The 24,260-nt window shown below is 38.9% G+C and overlaps 1 protein-coding gene across 2 annotated transcripts in view; it reads left to right on the plus strand.

Annotated features, from left to right (window-relative positions):
• The window catches only part of LOC148864526 (uncharacterized), a 41,649-nt gene extending 19,637 nt beyond the window's left edge, over positions 1 to 22,012 (plus strand). For both annotated transcript variants that reach the window (XM_088974876.1, XM_088974877.1), the window contains exon 3: positions 21,092 to 22,012. In XM_088974876.1, the coding sequence (XP_088831002.1) occupies positions 21,092 to 21,287 (196 nt within the window). In that variant the 3' untranslated portion in view covers positions 21,288 to 22,012. The remainder of the gene's footprint in view (positions 1 to 21,091) is intronic.
• Positions 22,013 to 24,260: the final 2,248 nt, after the last annotated feature.

A 24,260-nucleotide genomic window follows, 5' to 3' on the forward strand; every position in this document is an offset into this window, starting at 1 on the left:
GGATAAGGACTCTATCTTTAATCGATAAGCATTATCCTCCTAAGAAGATAGGTGCTCTATACCTAGATCCATGCGCATTTTCAACCCAAGTCATGTGATCACTTAACTAATCATATTAGTAATGAGCCTTAATTTTCTCTAATGGTTCACGACTCAAGGTGTTGCACGACCACTTTGGGCTTGAATATTGTATGGCATAGGACCCACAAAGGTCTCAGAAAAGTCTATAAGGGTTTGGCCCCACCTCTGGAAGAGGTTAGGCCGAATTCACTACTCAGGGCAGTGAACCCCTGACCCAATTAGCTTGGGCTCAGTTTGGGCCCAACATTTACACCTAAATGATCATTGGTCTCAGCCACTCTATGAATACTCAAGGATTGTGGACTTATGTAAGATAAATCCCATCAGGTAATCAGCCCTGTAATGGTCTCTTACACCTAACCCCTTGGCCCATAATCATCAGAACAATTGCCTACAAGGAAGGATCTCTTCACTGACTGCAAAACAAAGTGTCACACTCTTTGCCCGAATGGATCCCAGGATTAAAACCTTTTGCAAACCTTTTTCATAAAATAGTAATATAACATATAAATACATTTTGCAAATTAGATTTCAAATACAGTTGAAATCCACTACCGGCAGTTTAGGTTTCCATCAGAGAGAGTGTAAAGCCTGATATTCACTTTGTCTAACAAAGGGATTGATCCTATCATTACGATCACCCACCCAAGTAATTTCCCAAACCACCCCAACATGCCCAAGTACTTGACCCTTGATGGATTTCATTAATTGGCACATCAAAGACAACTCAGTCCAATACCTAGTGTAGTATCATAATCAAGTTTGGTATTAAGTGCAACTTTCCAGTTTTGCCCATCTATCTCCAATGTCCAGGGCATAACTAGAAATTAGTCCGGGTTCAGTGTTTCTTCTAAACACCCACTGGATGTGCTTGGGGTCTAACCCTAGCAGCTAAGCTAAGCTAAGCTGCTCCACCAATTCAGCAGCAAATCAATGTCAACCTTGTCAGGATAAACTCCCAAAGTCTATCCAATGACTGAGAACATTCTAAACTAACATGAGTTTCGTAAGTGTCCAATTTAAGGGGTATTTCACAGAAAACATACCGATTAGAACATGAAACAACATTCATTCACTAATAATGTTTTATGTACATCAATTACATCAATCTGATTGCAGCTAAGGGCATACACATACACTATCTAACACGTAGAACATTGATAGATAATAGATTGGAAGGTGCATTCGACCATGGAGCATTTGTTGGAAGGAAGTAGAGGACAAATCACCTTGAGAGTTAGAGAAGTAAAATCTACAATATTTTTAATTGGTGAAGCAACACAATGGTTGAAGGGATTCATCGACGGAGCTTTTTTTTTTTCGGTAAAGAAGGTGGGTTGGAAAAGCTCACTAGAACTACAAAGAAGGAAATACAAGACTGAGTTAAGTAAAAATCAGAGGGGATGGTTTGTGGCAGTCTCAGAGTTTTTGGGGTATAACAAGAAACAAGCGGTGTGTTTCCCAAAAGGAAAGAAGGTCAACAGATGGAAACTAATGGGGGGGGGGATGCTGCATTTGTTCCTATTAAAGAAGGAACTAGGTGCACTCAACCTACACGGGTCGAACTATAAAGATCCTAGAATTGATCAAATGATGTCACCTGTTAAATCCTTTGAACCAGGAACCAAGGTTCAAAATATTGTTATGTATCGGCCTGTATCAGCCGATATGTATTGTATTGGGGCCTTCCCGATACGCCCCTACAGGGAGTGTATTGGGTTAGACCATGGTTCAGAGGGTAGCTGAGACTTAAACCGACCCCTCTGAACCGGTTTTGAAAAAAAAATAAAACACAAAAAAAAGCACCAATACAGGCCGATACGCCAATACGCCAATAGGGCGTATCGGCCTGTATCAATATTTAGAACCTTGCCAGGAACTATAGTAGTCGATTAAGACTACAGTCAGTCTTGAATTCCAACAGATCGAATGAATTTGTTGCCCCCACTCTCTCAATATTTATAGTTTATGTTCACTAAATGCAGGAAAGGACAGAATTGCCCTTAATGCTTACATGGCAAATAAAACAAATAAATAACTGAGATAACAAGCTGTCTAAGATAACTACCAGCTAACATTGACAAACTAATCAAAGGTTACATGTGCTGTCATACGGACATAGTGGGGACCACAGCCATGGGGCCCACATCAGTGTTTTCTACACTCCCCCTCAAGTTGGGAATAGATATTTGTCATTCACAACTTGAATAGGTCTGCCTCTAACCTCTTCCTTGGAATGGCCTTGGTGAGAAGATCTGCGAGCTGCATGTTGGAGGTAATATACGGGAGACATACTTCTTGTGATGAAACCCTTTCTCTTACAAAGTGTCGATCAACTTCGATATGTTTTCTGTCATGCTGCACCGGATTGTGAGCTATATTAATAGCCGCTTGATTATCACAATACAACATCAAGGGCTTCTCATAATCAATACCCAACTCTTCAAGTAGTGACCTCAGCCATAGGATTTCAGCCATTTCGTTAGCCATTGACCTGTATTCAGCTTCGGCACTAGAGCAGGAAGCAACGGTTTGTTTCTTACTCCTCCAAGAGACAAGATTACCTCCTACAAGGGCACAATATTCAGAGGTAGACCTCCTGTCATCAGCACTCCCAGCCCAATCAGCATCTGTATAGACCTCCACCTTCATGTGATTATTGTTCTTGAACAGTATACCTCTACCCAGGCATCTCTTCAAGTATGCTAATATTCTCTCAGCTGTAAGAAGATGTGTAGTTCTAGGGGAATGCATGTACTAGCTAACAACACTGACTGCATAACTGATGTCTGGCCATGTGAGGCAGAGATATAAGAGCTTTCCAACCAACCGTTGGAACATAGCTTTGTATTCGAGAGGCTCTCCACCCTTTGCACTGATCTTGTGATTCTGTTCAATGGATGTATCAGCAGGCTTGACACCTAACTTTCCAGTTTCCTCCAACAGATCTAGAACATACTTCCTTTGAGAAATAAAGATCCCCTGTTTAGATCTAGCAACCTCAATACCCAAAAATATTGTAGTGCACCAAGATCTTTCACTTCAAACTCTTGATGAAGGAGCTGTTTGAGGGACTCAATCTCACTATTATTATTCCCTATCACTACAATATCATCCACATATACAACAAGCAAGGTCAAAGAAGAGTTCACTCTTTTAACGAACAGTGTATGATCTGACTAGGCCTGTACATAGCTGAATTTTCCAAGGGCTAGTCTGAATCTATCAAACCAAGCTCTAGGGGATTGCTTTATTCCATACAATGCCTTATTCAGTTAGCAAACCTTCTTACCTGTCTCTGTATCATAGAATCCAGGGGGCAACTGCATGTAGACCCTTTCCTATAAGTCTCCATTCAGAAAGGCATTTTTAACGTCCATCTGGAACAAGGGCCAAGAGTAACTTGCTGCAAGGGCTAATAGAACTCAAATAGTGGTTATCTTTGCTACTGGAGCAAAAGTCTCCAAGTAGTCTATACCATAAGTCTGAGTAAACCCTTTTACAACCAATCGGGCTTTGTACCTTTCAATGGAACCATCAGTATTATGTTTCATAGTAAATACCCATCTACATCCAACCGGTTTCTTTCCTCTGGGTAGGCCAACTAGCTCCCAAGTATTTATTTTCAAAAGGGCATCCATCTCAATTTTCATTGCATCTTTCCACTCTAGAACTGATAAGGCTTCTTGCACTGTTCTGGGGATAGGGATATCGGCAATGGAAGTGAGATAGGACCTGTAAGAGGGAGACAGGCAATCATAGGATAGAAGCTGAGAAATGCAGCGAGCTGTGGATGTGGTGCAACGCCGTTTCCCTTTACGGACCACAATAGGGAGGTCAAGGTCATCTGAAGAAGGGGGGGAAGTAGCAACAGTGGAAGGTATCTTAGTGGGCCTTGGGATTGTAGTACCTGGATCTGGATCCGTAGAAGGAACTGGAGCTGGCCTGGACTGCCAATGACCGAGATCAACCTGCCTGCATCGCCTGTGATAGACTTTCATCTCCTAATCCCTCTGACAACCCTCACCATTACAGCCTTCATCACTCAACGGAATGTGTAAAGGAACAACCTCAGATGAGTTAACTCCACTCTCACTGCGCTCCCCCTGAGGAAAAAGACCCAAATTCTCACTACTCTCCCCCTGAGGAGAAACCCTAGGATAATAGGGTGCCTCATCAAAGAAGGTGACATCCATTGAGACAAATCTCCTCCTCGAAATAGGATCATAGCAGCAATAACCCTTTTGAGTTTGTGCATAACTGAGAAAAATGCATTTGGATGTCTTAGGGTCAAATTTGGAATGACGAGGTCCAAGAATCTGAACAAAATAGGTACAACCAAAGGTTTTAAGAGGAACAGTAAACAACTCCTCATCTGGGTATAGAAGGGTAAACGGAGGCTTCATATCAAGAACCTGGGAAGGAACCCGATTAATGAGATACACTGCCGTGAGGATAGCATCACTCCATAAACGGATAGGCACATTGGAGGTAAATATGATGCTTCTAACCGCCTCCAAAATGTGCCTATTCTTCCTCTCGGCAACCCCATTCTGCTGTGGTGTATGAGGACAAGTGCTCTAGTGAATAACCCCATGATCAAGTAAATAAGAGGCCAGTGGCTTAGCAAAGTATTCTTTTGCACTATCAAATCTGAGGACTTTGATTTTGACCCCAAACTGGGTTAAAATCATCTAATGAAAATTTTGGGTAAGAGCGGAAACCTCATCTCAAGAATGCATAAGGTAGACCCAAGAAAAACGGATATGGTCATCAACAAACAACAAAAAATATCTGTACCCACCCATAGAAGGGATGTGATATGGCCCCCAAACATCGGTATACACAATATCAAAAGAATTATTACATCTTTTATTACTCAAGGAATAAGATGTTCTACAATGTTTGGCAAGCTCACAACTCTCACATCTCAAATTTGACATCTCAACAGACTCAAATAAAGTAGGAAACAGATTCTTCAAAGACCGAAAAGATAAATGACCTAATCGATTATGCCAAAGCATAATTGGACTCACAAACTGAGAAACAAAAGACTTCTTATCCACTAGCTCTTTCCAATGAGAACTTTCTCCAAGCAGATAGATCCCATTCGTCTCACGGCCAGTCCCAATCACCTTCCTCGTCTCCAAGTCCTGAAAAACACATCGGTCAGGGAAAAAGGTTACTAAACAGTTCTGATGTTTGGTAATACTACTGACTGAAAGAAAATTAGTATCAAGTTTAGGAACGTGCAAGACTAAGGATAAAGAGATAGTATCAGATAACTTGATGTCACCCTTGCCAGAAATGGGAACAAGAGAGCCATCAACAATAGATACTTTATCTCTACCAGAAGATAAGTGATAAGTACTGAACAATGATTGCCAAGCTATGCATATGGTCAGATGCACCTGAGTCTATTACCCAACAGTGTTCAGTGTTACCTGGAGCTGAAGCATTATAGGCTAAGGCCCGAGTACCTGAATGAGCAAATGCAGATGTGGCAGGGGCTGATGGTGACTGAGATGACTGAGCTGAATTCCCAACCTCCTTTTCCAACTGTATTAGGGCAGCCCGAACAACAACTAAGGTATCTAGGGGCGTGCCTTTTGTGCCTGGCGAGGATGAGAATTAGTATTCACAGCCTTATGAGCATTACCTCTTTTATTCTTCAATTTTGTTGGGACTAAATGAGGGTGGAGCTTCCAACATGTATCTTTCGTATGCTTGGGTTTCTTACAATGTTCACATACCAGATCCCGTTTATCTTCCTTCTTCATGTCCCTTTCTGTATCACCCCCAGACTTAGGTTTAACTACTGCCAGGGCTGGGGGAAAGGGATGATGTTGCATCATAACATTCCTCCTGGTCTCTTCACTATGCAGCAGGGAGTATGCTTGAGAGAGGGTCACACTGTCTCTTGTCAGTATCTACTGTCTCACAATGTCATAATCTGAATTCAGGCCAGCCAGAAATTCAAACACCGTATTGGTCTCGACTTGCTTTCTATGGGTCTGTGCATCTTTTGGACTTTCTCACTCAAGAGTCTCCAGATGGTCAATTTCATGCCATAGGGATTTCAAGGTAGAGAAATAAACAGAGACTGGTTTCTCTCCTTGTTTAAGATTATTCACCTCACACTTCAGTTCATAGGCTCTAGTAACATTAAGGGGTTAGGAGTAGGTCTCTTTCATGACATCCCATATCTCTTTAGCTGTCTTTGCCCATAGGTAATTTCGGCTGATATGTGGCTGTATAGAGTTGCACAGCCATGTCATAACCAAGTAGTTCTCCTGAACCCACTTGGTATACATTAGGTCCTCCTTGGAAGGTTCTTTCACATCTCCCAATAGGTAGCTAAGTTTTCCCCTTCCCCCAATAGCCATCATGGCTGATTGGGTCCATTCCAAGTAATTGGACCTGTCAAATCTCACAGTTGTAATAAAAAACGCAGTCTCGGACATACTACCAGAACTGCTGTTCCCAAAAACACCTTCTCCCTGATTTTTGAATTCCATTCTTGGTCAAGAATCAGTAGTTAAGAACTATCAGGGTTACTATAATAGAAAACAACACTTAAACAATCGATCACAATCAGAAATCTGTATGAAATCAGTTCATATCTGATCTGAAACCAATCGGCAACCAGAATATATGCAGTCCGATAACAGTTCTCACCCCCAAAACAGGTCTGAAACCCACTTAGAAAGCAATCTGTAGTGCTGAAGCAGAATTAGGGTTTTAATCATAGGGTTAGGAAGATCTTTGTGAGAACATAAACAGTGCTCAGCCACACTTTCCAAAAGAATTCACAGTCAAGTCTAGCCGTAGGGTTAATGACAAACCCTAAAAAAAAACTGATCACCTCTGAGAGAAAATAGGAGAGTTCGGCCGCTCCTCCTAGATAGGTCCAACCTATCTTGACTGACAGCAATCTCAAGGGAAAAATAAAGACTTACCCAGAGAACTCTGATCGCTACCTTCAATCATGGCCTGAACCCTAACCTTCTCTGATTCTTCCTGATTATCAAAACACTCTGCAAGCCTCGACAAGTCTTCGAACAGCTGCTAAACTTTTCTGGTAACCTCCAAGAATCAGCCAACGAACAGTCCTTTGTAAGATTCCAGCCCTAGACAGTTCTCATGTGGTCGGCTGGACTAGACTCACATGAGAAACCCTAGATAGGCTCTGATACCAAGTAGTTGATCAAGACTACGGTCAGTCTTGAATTCCAACAGATTTCGGATTGAGAAAAGTAGAAGAGGGAGAAGAAAGGAAAAGAAGCAGAAGTACACAAGGGTTTTGAAAGGAGGGACAGATCAAATGAATCCGCCGCCGCCACTCTCTCAATATTTATAGTTTATGTTCACTAAATGTAGGAAAGGACAGAATTGCCCTAAATGCTTACATGGCAAATAAAACAAATAAATAACTGAGATAACAAGCTGTTTAAGATAACTACCAACTAACACTGACAAACTAATCAAAGGTTACATGTGCTGTCATATGAACACAGTGGGGACCACATCAATGTTCTCTACAGTAGGAAAGGACAGAATTGCCCTTAATGCTTACGTGGCAACTAAAACAAATAAATAACTGAGATAACAAGCTGTGTAAGATAACTACCAACTAACACTGACAAACTAATCAAAGGTTACATGTGCTGTCATACGAACACAGTGGGGACCACAGCCGTGGGGCCCACATCAGTGTTCTCTACAACTACCAAAGAAATTACAATGGAAAGAGCGCAAGAAGAGAAAGAAGATACACTAACAAAGTACAAAAACTAATTCTGGAAGGAAACAAAGAAGGGTGGGAAAGAATTCTAGTTTTGAAAGCAGACAGGGAGGCTACGGGGATTTGGGAATCATCTGGTTCAGGAGTTATGGTCTTCCCCATTGATGAAAGGCAAGCTCTCTTGATTGTTGAAGAAAAAATAGTGGATTTTGACAACTTTGAAAATGAATTGGGCATTATATTCGTATGGAATTGGACAGTCTCCTGTAATAGTAAGGAGCCACATAATGGGGCCTTTGCTGTTAGATTGTTCAAACTCCCATTCAATCTTTGGAAGTCATCTCTAGAGAAGGTAGCAATGGCGATTGAAGGTATCTTCATATCTTGTGACATCTCTTGTCTCAAATCTGCAATGGTTGAAATTGTCAGAGTGAAGCCAGAGAAGTTTCCTCGATCTCTTGGTGTCTTCTAAAATGATGTTTGGATGAAGGTTTGGATTGTGTCAGAACATAAAGCATTACTCTGGGGGAAGGTCAAGAGGTTGAAGATGAAGATGATGTCGGAGGCCACATGGTAGCAAAGGAATGGAAGGGAGAATGCTATGTGAAGAGAAGCTAATAGATGTGCTTGTTATGGAAGAAGAATGGGTGGAGGGAAAGAGAAATAATAATTATTCCTTGGAAAGGAAAGAAATTTTAAATGGTTTTGAATAGGGGGAGTAATCTCAAGAAACGAGTGTTTGCTACGGTATTAAAATCGGGTACCTTGTCAGGCCCAATTAGGCTATTCGATAAAACAAAGAAAATGGGTTGGTCAATAGGGGCGGATGCTCTGAACCAGGCGGGATTCAGAGGGTCTATTGACCACTCATCTTTCGTCTAGTTATTGTCTCCCCAACTTTAGAGACTTTCATTGAGAGTCTATTGGTCCGCAACTTCATGACTTTAGTTATTGGGCCTTATCCAACTCATTCTTCGTTTTCCTCAAACATGGTCAAGCCTGGAGATAGAGGAGCTTTAATAGGAGAACTCAGAGAAGGGAGGGCTTTATCCAAGGTTGTTGAGTTTTCTCAACCGGATAAAGATGGGTTCATGTAGTGTATTACAGATTCATTAATGTGAAAGAGGAGGAGAGATCAAAAGAAAAGGAAGGGGATGTAAGAACATGCACTCGTATTAGTTGTGCAAGTGGAAACATCAATAAGGAAAGCAGTGTAGTAGATCATGTTTAGGAGGAAATACAAGAGAGTAATAGTAAGAGTTAGCATACGAATATCCAAAAGAAGACAACAGGGCAAGAGAAGATGATCTTAAAAAGATGGATATGATGGTGGAAGAAAGAGAAGGGGAAGGAAGGAAGGACACTTTGGGGAAGGAGATACCTAGAGGAGGGGGAGAGGGGAACAACATTCAAATAGGGTCTGAGTTGGAGGACGCTGATTTCGGGAATGTTAGTGAAACAGTAGAGAAGAATGTTGAAAAGGGTGAAAAAAGTAGAAAAGTCCTTGTCAAGAGTTTATAGAAGGAAACAAAAATTTAGAACTAGACCTTTGCAAGATGATGAAGATTTTGGTGACGACGGTGGTGCAGCTTTGACTTTAGAAGAGGAAGAAATAATTATTGATGGGACTTACGAAATTGAGAGGGCAGTGGATATGGAAATGGTGTTGAACAAAGAAGTGGAGGTTAGTAAAACCTTGGGCTTATTTTTCCTGGGGTGGGGGAGGATTTTGCAAAAGAAGCTTTTAGGGAGGTGGAAGAAAAGTCTAGAGAACTGTTGAAGGAGAAGGAGAAGGAGACATTCATCTCAGGCAGGGTGGTTGTTTCTGGTTCTCGGATAACTGAGGTCAATGTGAGTTTGAAGGTTGATGAAGACATAGGGGAGGGCAATTCTAAGAGAAGATTTTGGTGCAGTTCAATTTTTCAAAAAGAATGCGATATTTGAATGAGAAAGGATAAATGCTAATAGGGATTCTTCTTTGATGATGGAGAAAATTCCTAATGCAACAAGAAGATTTAGAAGACAAAAAACTAATCAAATAGTGCAAGTGTCAAAAGTATTTTCCAGATTAAAGTTGGGAGTATTTAGGGTGGGGCCAAAGAAGAAGGGCAAGAAGATAAAGAAAGCCTTTTAGATAAGAAGTGAGAGTTCTTTTGTAAACATGCGATGCTCTGAGGAAGTGGTTAAGGCTTGATGTTCGCTTCTCGATGGAATTGGGTTTTTGGGTTTATGGTGCTTTTATTGTGTTAAGGTAGGGGCTGGGAGGGTTGGGTGGGATTGCTTATTTATGTGTTCTGTGGAAGGAGGTTTTTTTGTGATATTTGATTTGGGTTCATTGTATTTGTGATTGGAGTGCGGTATTTCAGGATGTCATTCGTGTTTCCAAGGTTGATTATCTGAGGCCCAAGGGGTTAAGTTGAAAGTCTTGGTCTTTCCTTTGTTGGGTAATTTCTTATCACCCTTATGTATCCTTTTTAATCAGTTTCCTTAATAAATTTTATTTTTATTTATCTTCAAAAAAAATAATAGATTGGGAGGTTTGCTAAGGTCGAATTAACAAGGGTTATCCTACCCCCCAAGGAAGTATAGTTTCTCTTCCACACTGCCAACTTATTTTTAAACCTCTCCACTACCAGATTCCAAAAATCTAAGGATCTAGGGTTTGCTCCAAGAGGGAGTCCTAAATATTTCAATGGCCACTCGCTTGGCAAACAATCTAACTCCCCCATCCACCCAATTAACTCTTTTTGCTCTATGTTTACCCCTACCACCATGCTCTTATTATTAAGATTGACCTTTAAGTTTGTTACTTTCTCAAACAAGCTCACTAGTAATCTTAGCTTCCTAGCCCCTCCCACACTTTCACTCTCATAGATGTCATCTGCGAATTGAAGGTGGGATACCAGGACTCTATCTCTTCTTGCTCTCCACCCCCTTATTAGTCCCACTTCATCAGCTTTTAGAAGCAATAAACTGAACACCTCCACTATGATAATAAGGGGAAAGGGGGAAGGGGATCCCCTTGTCTCACGCCTATAGAAGCACCAAGGAAGTCCTTTACCACCCCATTTACCAAGTTTGAGAAATGGCAATATTGCAAACACCCTCTAATCCATTTGCACCATCTAGCACCAAAACCACACCTTAAAGCATCAATTAGGAACTCTCAGTTCACAAAGTCATAGGCTTTCTCCAAATCCAACTTGCAAATAATACCCCTCCTTCCAGATTTTTTGAACTCCTCCACACATTCATTAGTGTTAAGCAATTGATTTGAGATTTGTCTCTCATGAATGAAAACCCCTTAAAACTAAGAGATAATCAACGGGATAACCTTTTTCAATCAAAATGGGAGGACCTTGGCTAAAATCTTGTATTGACTTGTTACCAAATTGATTGGTTTAAGGTCCTTTGCATGGTGGGCATCGATTTTTTAGGGATTAGGATTATGAAAGTGGAATTAACTCCCCTATCAATGATTCCTCTATCATAAAATTCCTCAGACTTTCATTAAGTTCCCTTTTATCCACTCCCAATAGTCTTGATAGAAAGCCATGGTGAAACCATCAGGTCCAGGTGCTTTAGAACAATCCATAGAAAATATTGGCTCCTTGACCTCTTCTATTTCAAAATTTCTCTCCAGATCCCTACTCGTTATGTCATCTAGAGAAGGCCACTCTACACCCTCCATCTTCCATCTCGTTAATCCTGTCCTTTTATAGATTGATTTAAAATGATCAACCAAGACCTTTGTGATTTCTTCCTATTATGTAATTGTACCATCCTCCAATTCCAACAGAGATATGAAGTTCTTCCTTCTCCTTCCATTTGCAACCATATGAAAGAAATGTGTATTTCCATCCCCCTCTTTGATCCACCTCTCTCTTGACTTTTGTTTCCAAGTCATTTCCTCTCTCATTATGGTGGATTCTTATTCTTTTTTCAAATTTACCCTCTTGTCCTTATCTCTTACTTCCATTTGTCCCTGCTCTTCTTTTCTATCAATTTCTTTAATCCGGATAATCAACCTTAATTTCCTCTCTTCAACTCTCCCAAAATTATTTCCACTGGTTTTTCCTTTCATGTCCTGGAGCTCCCTATGAAATTTGATTCCTTCCCAATCATCTTGGGGATTATCCTCCTCCCATCACTTTAAGTAAGCATGCTTTTCGGTTCTTTTACCTTCGCTTGGCATCAAAGAAGAGGAAGGGTTATGTGGAGGTGTGCAAGAGCAGCGCTGATTTGGACAGTGTGGGAAGATCTTGAAGTTATTCTGAGAGATGTTTGGGATGTGATTAAACTAGATATTGACACAAAAAGAATGTCCCTGACTGTTTTTCCTAGGGTTTGTGTTAAGGTCAATCTCAATAGACCTTTTGTCCTTGATATTCCTCTTATAGGTGAGGGGGATGAATAATACTATTAGAGTATTTATGAAAACATTTTTGACCTTTGTATCAATTGTGGACGGAGAGGGTATAAGGCATTTGAATGCCCAAAATCTCGAGAACTAATCAAGATGAAGGTTGGGTCTTGGTTAAACAGCGTAAATTTCAAAATCTCTCAAGAAACCCTCCCCCCCAAGATAAAAAATTTTCAGGTGTTGAACGCTCAAAATCAAGCAACTGGATCGACAAGCAGAATAATTGGAACAAAGCAAAATTTCAAAGGGCTGTTCGTGCTAGAAACCATTCCAAAACAAGATTTTCTAATCATGGTACAGCTACGATTGAACCTCGGAATAGCTTTCAACCAATTCAGCGTTGGGTCCCAAAAAAAGGTAAAAGAAACAAACTACACCAACAATGGTTTTCAAAACCCCAGCTCTCCTGCAAAATTACAAATTCAATAAAGTTGTAAATGAGGACGATCTCAAAAACTATGAATTCCAAAATGGGGATCTGAATGATAAAGATGAAGACTTTGAAGGAGAAGGAAATGAAGCTGATGAAGATGCTGATGATGATCTAATAGATGAAGAGTGGGAAGAAAATGTTCAAGCCAATGTTGAGATATTGAATGCTGAAGAAAATGTTATCAAAGAAACCCATGACAGCAGCTGCAAGAAAAAAATGATAGAAGGTTTGGACAATATGGATCCTGCAAATTCTTTAGTTTGCAAATGAATATTATTAGTTGGAATCTAAGGGGGGCTGGTAGGCCGCGTTTGCAAAGACATGTTAATTTAATTAAGCCTCATAGGCCTGCTATTTGTTTTTTGATGGAAACTAGAGTTAATCCAGACCATGCAAAAAAAAGTAACAATTTTAATTTTGATGATTATGTCCTCGTTGATCCAATCGGTTTTTCTGGGGGTCTTTGGATTCTTTGGGACCGACTCATTGCACCCTTCAACTTACCTTCTCTAATGATAGAATGACTCACTTCCTTGTTAATGAAATTGATACAAATAAATCATGGTGGTGCACCTTTATTTATGCCTCGCCATATAAGAGTGAGCAAAGAGTTGTATGGAATTGGGTCAAGGACATTGCTGTAAATACCATGGGTCCATGGTGTTTAATTGGGGATTTTAACAATTTTAAATCAATTGAAAATAAATTAGGTGGAAGAGGTCCTCAACCTAGTCAAATTCGGAATTTTAATGAATTTTTGAATGATTGCAATCTTATGGAATTGAAAATGAATGGAAATCAGTTTACTTAGAAAAACAAAAATATTTTAGAAAGAATTGACTGGGTCTTTGTAAACCAAGCTTGGAGAGGATTATTTCCAAATGCTCCTCTCAAACTTACCTTTCGCTGCTCCAGACCACTCCCCACTTCTACATACAAACTTGGAAAATTTCATAGGTTCTAAACCTTTCAAATTTGAAGTTATGTGGTGCATAGTTGTCTAGGCTCCCTTGGCTGGGCACCTCACCCAAACACCTTGACTTTTAGCAACTAGGCACCTGCCTAGGCGACAAAAATGACAAGGTGGGCACCTTTTATAATATCATTTATATTGATTTATCTTATTAATGTATGTGTTAGTACATTTTATTATATTCTATATATATCAATTATATTTTGTTTTAATGTTTTACTATTGAAATTTAAAAGATCAAATGGTTTTGAGAATAGAAAAAGAAAGAAAGAAAGAAAAGAAAGAAAAGAAAGGGGAAAGTAACAATAGAATAATAAAGTTCTTTTTTTTCTATTCTCTCTCTAATATAATAAAACAGAAACTCAATCCTTGTTTTTTTTTTTCTATTTTACTTTCCATCTTGAATATTTATCATAAAAAGTTAATAACCTTCTTTAGTTGCTAATTAATATGAATTTGCTCTATTAAATACTTATTATAGTAGTATTATTTTTGAAAATAATGAAATTAATATATGTAAAAGGTTTTTATCTTTTAGATGTGATGATTTGCCACATTTTTAGAGGAATTTTAATGTTCTTAATAAAGAGAATTGCTATTTTTCAATTAACATACATGCTGAATGGTATATAAAACTAGGAAACTAGCCAAAAGTCAGTTTTTCATATTATAAAATTTTTATCGCCTAGGCGCCTCAATGTCGCCCAGAATCGCCTAGATGCCTTGAAAACTATGATGTGGTGTATGGACCCAAATATTGCTGAGGTTGTAAGTAAAGGTTGGAACATTGAAGTTGATGATTCTAGAGCGATCAAATTTGTTAAAAAGAGAAACAACCTTGCCAAAGAGCCAAGGAAATGGAGAAAATCCCAATTTGGGGACACCTTTGAAAAAAAAATCCAATAAATAGATTAAATCAAGTTAAAAAAAAAACATTTCAGATGACCCAAGTAATATTACCCTTAAAAATCTAGAAAATGCGCTCCAAAAACAACTTGATAAGCTGTTGGAAAGAGAAGAGGCCTATTGGGCGTAAAGAGCGCGAATTGATTGGATCAAATTGGGAGATAGAAACAATAAGTTATTCCATACAATGGCTACCATTAGGAAATGCAGAAATAGAACTGTAAAAGTTAAAAATGATATGGGGGAATGGATCACCAACCAATCAGGTATTGCAAACCAGTTCACAGAAAAATTGAAGCAGAGGTTTAAATCCAGAGGCACTTATGGAGTTGAAAGCTTTATAAATGAGGTTGATCAATGTATTACTGAGGAACAAAATGTTCAAATATTCAAAGATGTTACAATTGATGAGATTCGAGAAGCTCTTGAGTCTATGAAGGATCTCAAGGCTCCTGGCCCGAATGGCCTTAATGTTTTATTTAAAAAAAAATTGGAATATTATAAGAAATTCAATGTGTAATGTGGTTAAAGCCTTCTTTCACAGTGGAAAGTTGTGTGGGGTTTTGAACCAAACTTTTATCACCCTCATCCCAAAACAGAAGAACCCAAAAACTGTGAATGATTACAGGCCAATTACTCTGTGTAATGTCATTTATAAAATCATTACTAAAATCCTTGTAAATAGGATTAAACATATCCTAGATAATATCATGTCCCCATATCAGAGTGCCTTTGTGCCCAATCGGCAGATAAACGATAATATCCTAATTGCACATGAGATGATTCACACCATGAAGAGAAAAAAGGAAGCACAGGGATAATGGCGTGTAAAATTGATACGGAGAAAGGCTTATGATATGTTGGAATGGGACTTTATCGAGAAAGCGTTGAAAAAGTTTGGTCTTCATGAAAAATGGATTTCTTGGATCATGGAATGTATCAGAACTGCTTCTTATAAAATTTTAATCAATTGGAGTCCAACAAATGAATTTAAATCAAGTAGAGGCATTAGACAAGGAGATCCTCTATCTCCCTATATTTTTGTTCTTTGTGCAGAAGCTTTGTCCAAGAAATTGGAAAAAGAAGCAATGGATAGTGAAAAGCAGATTGGCTGTAAAATTTTGAGAGGGGGACCAAAGATCCCCATCCTACAATTTGTGGACGATTGTTTTATATTTGCAAATACTTCTATCCCAGGTTGCTTGAAAATCAAGGAAATCTTATCAAACTATGCAAAGGCCTCGGGCCAATGCCCAAATTTCAATAAATCTTCGGTGCTTTTCCCAAAAACCATGCCCCATAGGTTTCAAAAGATGCTATCCAAAATGCTTAGAATCCCATTGGAAACTAACTCTAAATCCTATCTTGGGGCTCCCCTAATCATTGGAAGAGTTACAAAGAGTACCTTTGGAAAAATCAAAGAGAAAATGGTTCAAAATTTGGCAAATTGGAAAAAAAAAACATTCCCTATCAATTGCGGGTAGATTAACCCTCATAAATTCTTCAACTAACGTGATGCCACAATATATAATGAGTTCTTTTAGAATCCCAAAAAATTCTATAGACGAATTGGACAAGATTCAAAGGGATTTTCTATGGGACAATTCAAATGGGAAGAAATCTCTTCATTTGCTGAATTGGGAAAAAGCATGCACCCCTAAAAGGTGGGGTGGCATGGGAATAAGAAAGCTCCACTGGGTTAATGAAGCCAGCCCAACAAAGTTAGGCTAGAGGATCATAAATGAGGACAACCTATGGGTGAAAGTTATCAAAAGCAAATATTTGAGGAAGGAAAATTTTTGGAATTGCAAAATTAAAAAGGGTATCTTTTGGGCTTGGAGGGGTATTCTCCTGGCCAGATATCTCATTAAGAAAGGCACTCGTTGGCAAGTAGGAAATGGTAGGTCTATTAGCTTTTGGCATGATAATTGGGTTTATGACAGACCTCTATCTGAAACCATTAACCGTGAGGTTATGACAAACCATAACATTAAAGTCTCGGACATGATTGATTTTGGAAGAGAATGTTGGAATGAAGACAAAATAAAGGCGAAGGTATCTGATCAAATTTGGTAAGATATTAAGACAATTTTTATTGATCCTAACTCTATGGAGGAGAAAATTATTAGAGGGTGCAACCCTAAGGGGATTTTCTCTATAAAAATAGCTTATTTGTTGAAGTACTCTTCTATTCTTAACCCAAACGGTACCTTTAATTGGCTTGCTAATATTTGGAACATCAAATGCCCCCAAAGATAAAGACTTTTCTCTTTTTCCTTCTCAACAATAGGCTTCCTACTAAAAGCCATCTAAGGAAAAGTGGATATAACATTGATGGCTCTTGTAGCTTTTGTGGGGATGAGGAGGATACTGATCATATTTTTAAAAATTGTGCCCACACAAAGCAAATGTAGCTTACCTTAAACACTCCCCTGGAAGGACCAAATGAGAATGAAAATTTAAGTGATTGGTGGACAAGGGTCGGCAATAAAAAGGAAAACAAGATTCTTTTAGTAAAGGAAAAACTAGCTTTTGTTCTTTGGGCTGTCTGGAAAAATAGGAACTAGAAAACTTTCAATAATGTTTCAACTCCCATTCCAATTATTTTGGAACGGGCTCTTGATATGTTTTTGGAGTTTCTTGATGGGAGCAAAGGTAAAGACATTGCCCGAATGGACAAAGTGTGGAAACCAATTTTTTCAAGTTCTCCAAAATTTGGCACTATTAAAATAAATTTTGGTGCCTCTCGTAACAGTGATGGAAAATGTTTTGTGGCTAGTATTGTTCGTGACCATCTTGGTTGGGTGCTAGCGGTTAAAGCATATAAACTTGACACTTGTACCATCAACCAAGCGGAAGCATGGGCTACTTGGGAAGCACATATTCAAGTGACAAACTATAGGGAGCATCCTATTATAATTGAGGGTGATTCATTATTGGTCATCTCGTGCCTCAACAAAAAGGTGGAAGTTCCTTGGAATTTGAAAGGTATCATCTCTTGCTGCTTGAGGAGGAGAGTTTTGTTCGAGGGAGGTCTTCGGTACCAGCATATTTTCAGAGAAGCTAACCAGGCAGCGGACAGGCTTGCTCATGAAGCTCTTTTTTTTTCTACCCCTTCCCTAGATTTTTGTATCAACTCCCTTCCCCCTTCCCTTCTTCTTATTTGCTTTGCAGATTTTTGGGGACGTACTACCCCCCATTGTGTGTAGTACACTTCTTCGCTTTTCAAAAAAATAAACAAGAGTTGAATGAGTGTATTCTAAATAGGGTTATTTGGTGGTTGAAATCCCTGGACTTATTCCAGTAATTCCCTTCAATGATATATGGAGGAATTGGTCAGTAGTGGCAAGTTGCTTCTCTATTAAAGGTGAGGATGAGTATAAGCTGGGCACTCCCTCTTGAAGGTTTCATTTCATGAAGCTGAATTTTGATGGAAGAAGTCAAGGTAATCCAGGCCCCTTTGGGATGGGAGGGGTTCTAAGGAATGAGACTGGTAATGTGGTTCTCCTTTACTCGGGACCTCTAGGAGTTGGGAACTCTACTAGGGCGGAATTACTAGCCTGCCCTTCAAGGTGTACAGTTTACAGTTCAGTTAGGTGTGGAACAACAAGTATAAAAGATTTTATAAAAGTAGAATTTAAATTACAGAATCTTGTGAATCCTAGTCTGGAATGTCCTCCGTCTTCTGGAGGGGCTGGTAAGATGATTACTCTGGTGGCTGTGGCTCCTCAATGGGAGAAGTTAAAAAAGACTGACTGTTCAGGGACTACATGCAGGGATAGAACTGATGTAGACGAGCCCTCGGGTAAAATGTTGCCAGAGCAAAAGGAAATGAAGAAAGGAAGTGTGGACTTGAAGACTCTAGTTGATAGGGAGGTGGAAATCAGCAAGGCTTTGGGCCTGTTTTTCCTAGGAGGAGAAAGCCTTGCCAGGAGAGCTTTTGAGCAGCTCAAAAGAAAGAGAAAGGAGGAGAATATGAGAAAGGTTCTGAAGCCTTAGGGGGAGAAATTTGGGATGAGGGTGATGTAGAAGAATTTGGTGGGGTGGAAGATTGATCTATGCCTAATAGTATTTGTTGTGTGATGATGCAGTGGTTGTGCATTTGTGGCTTCTCTTTCTGTTTTTTATTTTGTTATGTTGATGTAGGAGAGTAATAGGAGATGTTGGGCATGGGGGTGTTGTCTTAACACCTGCCTTTAGGATTGTATCAAGTTTTTCTTTTTAATAAATTTTTATTGTTACTTATCAAAAAAAAAACTGAAGGTGACTCCAAGGTGGTAGTGGGTTGGCTACAGAATCCAGAGTCTGTAGTGTGGTATTTTAAGAATGAAGTTAAAAAATTCAAGTGGCTAACAAGGAATTTGTTTGTATTGTCTAGCCAAGCAAGGGGCAAATAGGGAACAGTTCTTTTTGGGCTCATTTGCAGTTTGATTCTGTTATGTATTTTTTTTTCGGGGGGGGGGGGGGGGGGGAGACGATGCAGCTCATGCCTCTCCATGGGATGGTTATCTGTATTTTTTTTAACTGCAAAATTTTATTTTATTGTATTTGATTATAAATGAGATTGTATCTGTATTTTTCTTTCATCTAATCAATCAATTAACTTATCCAAAAAAAAAAAAAATTGAACTGACATGATATGACACCCTTGTACAGGTATCTGGTTATCAATAGCCTTAGGTATGGACCATTGCATTCTATTTTTTCCCTGTTTTGTATTTCTCTTATATTTATATGGGGAACAAAAACTTTAGTTGATAGATAACCAACCAAATCCTAATTAGTTTGGAATTTGCTATTGTATGACCTCTTTATGGTAACCAGTAAGTTTTGAATTGCATGGTTCTTTTTAGTGGCTATTTAGCGTTTTGAACTATAGGTCATTTTTTATCCCAGGTTCTAGGCACAGCCCATTCAAAAGGCAAACGTCTGGTGCGCCTTGCGCCTTTTGAAAAATTGCCTTTTTTTCCTTTTTTTTTTGGGTCTAGCAGTTGGCGTCCCTGGCCCCCATGCCACGCTCCTCGAGGCCAGCCCAAACAAGTCCATGTTAGGGTCTTAAATTCTTAATTTTCACACAAAAAAATTATAATTTTATAGTTTTAATTGCTTTTAAGAAGATATTTTATTAGGATGAATGAATGGACAACATTACCAAATAGGGGATTCTCGAAGCTCCGGTTGTCCATTCATTCATCCTAATAAAATATCTTCTTAAAAGCAATTAAAACTATAAAATTATTATTTTTTGTGTGAAGACTAAGAATTTAAGACCCTAACATGGACTTGTTTGGGCTTGCCTCAAGGAGTGTGGCATAAAGGCGGCTCGTAGAATTAGGAATGTAATATGTCACATTAGCTACTTGATGCAATTGAGAAAAAAAAGAGATTGTGGGTTTTATATGCTTGAAAATGTTTTAAATGTTTGATCTCATTTTTAAATTCTCATTTGAATATGCTTTACATATTATATTTATGTATTTTAATTTTAGATAATAGGTTTTTTAAAACATCTATTTTAAAACTTAAGTTTATATTTTTATTAATATTATGTTTTATAATTTTTTGTTTTTTTGAATTTTTTTATTTTTTAGCTTTTTTTTTTAATTGTGTGCCTTGCGCCTCAGGCGCAAAATGGCCCTTGCGCCTTGCACTTTTCAAACACTGGCTTTGATAAGGAGCAATAAGATGTTACTCTGAAAAAAGATGTGAAGAAGAATGCAAATCAACTACCCCACCTGACCCCAAAAAAGTATATAAATAAATAGTTATTTATTGCAAAGATTTTAAATGTTCATTTTGAATCAGAATGGAAAAAACTCTAAAGAAAGGAATGTGTACACAAGTTTTGTGGAAAAGCATAAAGAATCAGAACATTGTTGGAAAATGGGAAAAGATAATGTTCCATAAGTAAGAAATGCTTGAAAAAATTTGAACCCAATTTGTCTAAAGAGATGAGGCATTTCTTGGATCCTTTGACATCTTTCATTGACAGTAAAAGTTTTGCAGCGGAAGTTTTGAACTTCAAAGTGCGTATTTTATTGGCTATGTGCTTTTGTAGTTATTTTTATTTTCTTTTGTTTTTTCATAAAAAGAGAACAAAACGTACCAAGTTTCAGTTAAATCAATGGGGGATGGTCCATTATTAGTTACATAATTGAATGATCTGTTGTATTTTGGTAGAACAATGGAAATAGGCTTTGGATTGAGGTATGAAACCTGTCAATTTTTATACTGTCTTGAGATGGATCCCATCACAACAATCTCATATGCACCACCACCTACAGTTCAACCAGGAGATGAGAAGTCAAAACATTTATTGTTGACTTAAGTGGTTTTTGCCAACATATATGATTTTATTTTTCTAAAAACAAAAAACAACTGCTACATCAGCAAAAAGCAAGCTGATTTTACTGATGTGGCAATTGTTTTTGTTTTGAAAAACAAAATTATAACGTTGCTGAACACCCTTAATTTGCTTTTTTTTTTAACTGTATACGTATTAATATTTCCAGTCTTGACATTTCTTTCTAGGGGCACTATATTGGCTGAGTTTCTTACTGATGGGGACCCACAAGGAGATCTAAAGAAGTCTGTTGAGGAATTGGAAAAGTATGATCCTAGAGGGCTTGAGGAATGCAAAAAGCTGGCTATTAACCACTCCGCACAGTTATTCAATATTTACCGGAACAAGGAGGATCCCTTATTTCTTCCCAATAGGACTAACTGAATCTTGATCAAAGAGAAGAGTAGGTCAGACCACAATGCCCGAATGTCTGAGAGGATGGTGCTTTGTTTTGTTTCACTTTCAGATGACACCTAAAATTTTTCTCCCGGCATTCCTGCGTCTAGTATACAGCAGAATAGACTACTTTGTAAATTCTTCTGTCCTGTTCACTGATGCAAATGTGTAGTGCGCTTCTTTGAGTTCTTTGTTAATGTGCACAGCAATTGAGATAGAGGTACATTTCTCTAATACGATAACTTGCCAAGTTGGTCCTAGTGGGTGATACTGTTGCAAACTTGCACCGTCTATGTTGCATTGTAGATGATGGCGAAGTTATGATGATGTGGTAGTTTGACAGGTAAAGGGAAAAAAAATCATCTATCTACAGTTGATACGCCCATGCTAACAGTCACAAGGGCCTCTTTGGATGTTTCATTAGTTTGCTCTTGGTTTGTTTTTCCTATCATCAGCTGAAGTTGGAAATTCCTTGAATGAAGGGGGCCACAATTGGCAGGGGGCATATTTTATGCCCCCATGTTGCTCTAGTTCTTGATTCAATGAGGACCCTTTTGCATCAGCTATATGTTTGCAATCCATGTCGACCTTTGTATCCGTACTTTATAATATCTGTCCCTGTTTTCCATTTTTTTATTGTAAATTAAAAGTTATCAATAAACAAAGTGTTTTCTTAATCATTATAACCTGTGACAAGGTGGTCCAAGATGAAATTTGTTCCATGAATATAGGGTGACCGTGACTGATGTGGACATGTATTGGGAACAGCAGCAGCAATGATCCGGTGTTCTCATGCAACAATCTTTTCCATTCAGCAGATTAGATTAGAGTATCTTGTTGTTCTTATCTTATTAAGTTAGTAGATTAGATTATCTTATCTTATTAGATTAGGATTAAGAGAGACTTATCTTATCTTATCAGTCTTATCTTATCAAGATAAAGTTGGAGGTTTCCCTATTTAGCAAGGAGTCTCCCTAAGAGCAGGACTCTTGTAATCTCCTATTTAAGGAGCCACTATTATTGAATAAAGGCATTCAAAATTTTAGTCAAAGAGAAGAGTAAAGGAGAGCTAGGGTGATCTCTTGGACAAATTACCCCTTAGGTCGCCACGATAGGGTCAGCACGCAAAGGGAGGGGTAAGGGGAAATTAGAGGTTCTCCCCGTGGACCGACCAGTGACAAGATCCTACACCTGGGCCCATAACAGTGACACAAAGAATCCAATCATCAATAGACTCCTTTTAAGTCCCAAAACTTTCCTGTCTTAGGTCACTTATCTGCATCTTCTCCCTTGTTATTGTTGTTTTTGTTATTGGTAGGGCAAGACTTCCCCGGTCTAATTCATGTTAGTGATGTACTGCTATGGATCTCATATGAAATGGGTAACCAAAGGGTCCTATTTTACTACCAGAATTGCTTGCATGCAAATTGGACCTGGACCCACAACAAATACCTTGAAGTTGAAGGTATTTATTATTTTGTATTGGAGTTGCTTAGGGAGCCAAGCTGACTTCTCATTTTTCTTATTTGGTCTTGATTCTTTCAACGTTTTGTTTTTCACTCTGATCTTTTTCTTTGGTTTCCTCCAATTGAGTCATAATGTGGAAGTTTCTTAAGGTGGAGGTGTAAAATCGAACTAGGGTAAACTTTACACCTTGGTTCGATTTTGTAGACATTTGGTAAATATGTAATTTTACACCATTAATTACATCAATTATCGATGTATTTATTACATTGCTCTCTCTCTCTCTCTCCATCTCTTCTTCTCCTTCTCTCTCGTTCACTCGCCCGCTTTCTCTCTCTTCTCCTCTCTCGCTTGCTCGCTCTTTATCTCTCTTCTTCTTCTTCTTCTTCTTCTTCTCTCGCTCGTCCGCTCGCTTGCTCGCTCTCTCTCCTCCTCCTCTCCTAACAGCAAGTGGTGTCTATCGACGGCATTGGAGCAAATCCAGACAGACGTTCTCCTTCACTGCTACCACCTTTGGTGGGGTTTGACTGGGGGAACTTGGAGGCTGATTCAAATGGGCATTCTCTTTCACTGCCACCACATCCGACGGGGTTTGATTGGGGGAACTTGGAGGCCGATTCAAGTGGGCGTTCTCTGCTTCTTGGCATTTTGCTCCTCCATGGCTGCAGCATCTTGTTGTTCCTGGGCGTTTTGCTCCCCTTGGTGGCTCTGACTTTTTGCCCCTTCCCTCCTCTGAGCTTCTGAGAAGGGGGATCTTTGCACCCCGGTTCCGCCCTTCTCTCTCTCTCTCTCTCTCTCTGGTAAATCTCCTGCTACAACAAGATATAACAAACAAGACGAGTGTAAATAGGCACAATGGCCGGTCCATATTTTACACTCTCACCAAACCATCGTTTCTCAACTCCATCGGTGTAAATTTGCATTTACACTGGAAACAAATGCAGCCCAAATGTTTTTCTCAATTTCTAGGATGCAGCATGATCAAATGTTTATTTTTAAGAAATATTTTCTTGTTTCTAAGGGAAACATTTCAGTCATTTTTTCTATTTAAATAGTCTTAATTTCTTGTTTTCTAGGTGATTGTCAAAATGAAAAAAAAAAAAAAACCTTGTTTGCTAGGCTCAATTTCTTTAAGGGATCGCCTATTAGATTATTTTTCATAGGTGAACATTTATTTTGCAACGCATGGAGGTTTGGTGTTACTTCTGTCACGCGTGTTCAGGTCTAGGCAGTTTTTAGAATGATCCATCAAGAAATATTTGCCTCCTTGGAGCTTGAGATTTGGATTGAACGGATACATTACTCTAAAGATGATGATCGACAACCTCAACAATGTAATTGGAGAATTTAAAGCCTAGCGCGATAATGGGAAATTCAATTTGCACACATGTAGAGCAGCAGATTGATTAGCAAAGTTTGGTGATATAGGAGACTTTTAGTTATGATTTTCCTTGGAATCTTATGCATCAGTGATCTTCGGATCTGTGGGGATGTGCT

This window comes from Nelumbo lutea, chromosome 3, assembly GCF_056320005.1.
Source record: "Nelumbo lutea isolate HS-2025 chromosome 3, American lotus-T2T, whole genome shotgun sequence".
In the NCBI taxonomy this organism is placed as follows: Eukaryota; Viridiplantae; Streptophyta; class Magnoliopsida; order Proteales; family Nelumbonaceae; genus Nelumbo; species Nelumbo lutea.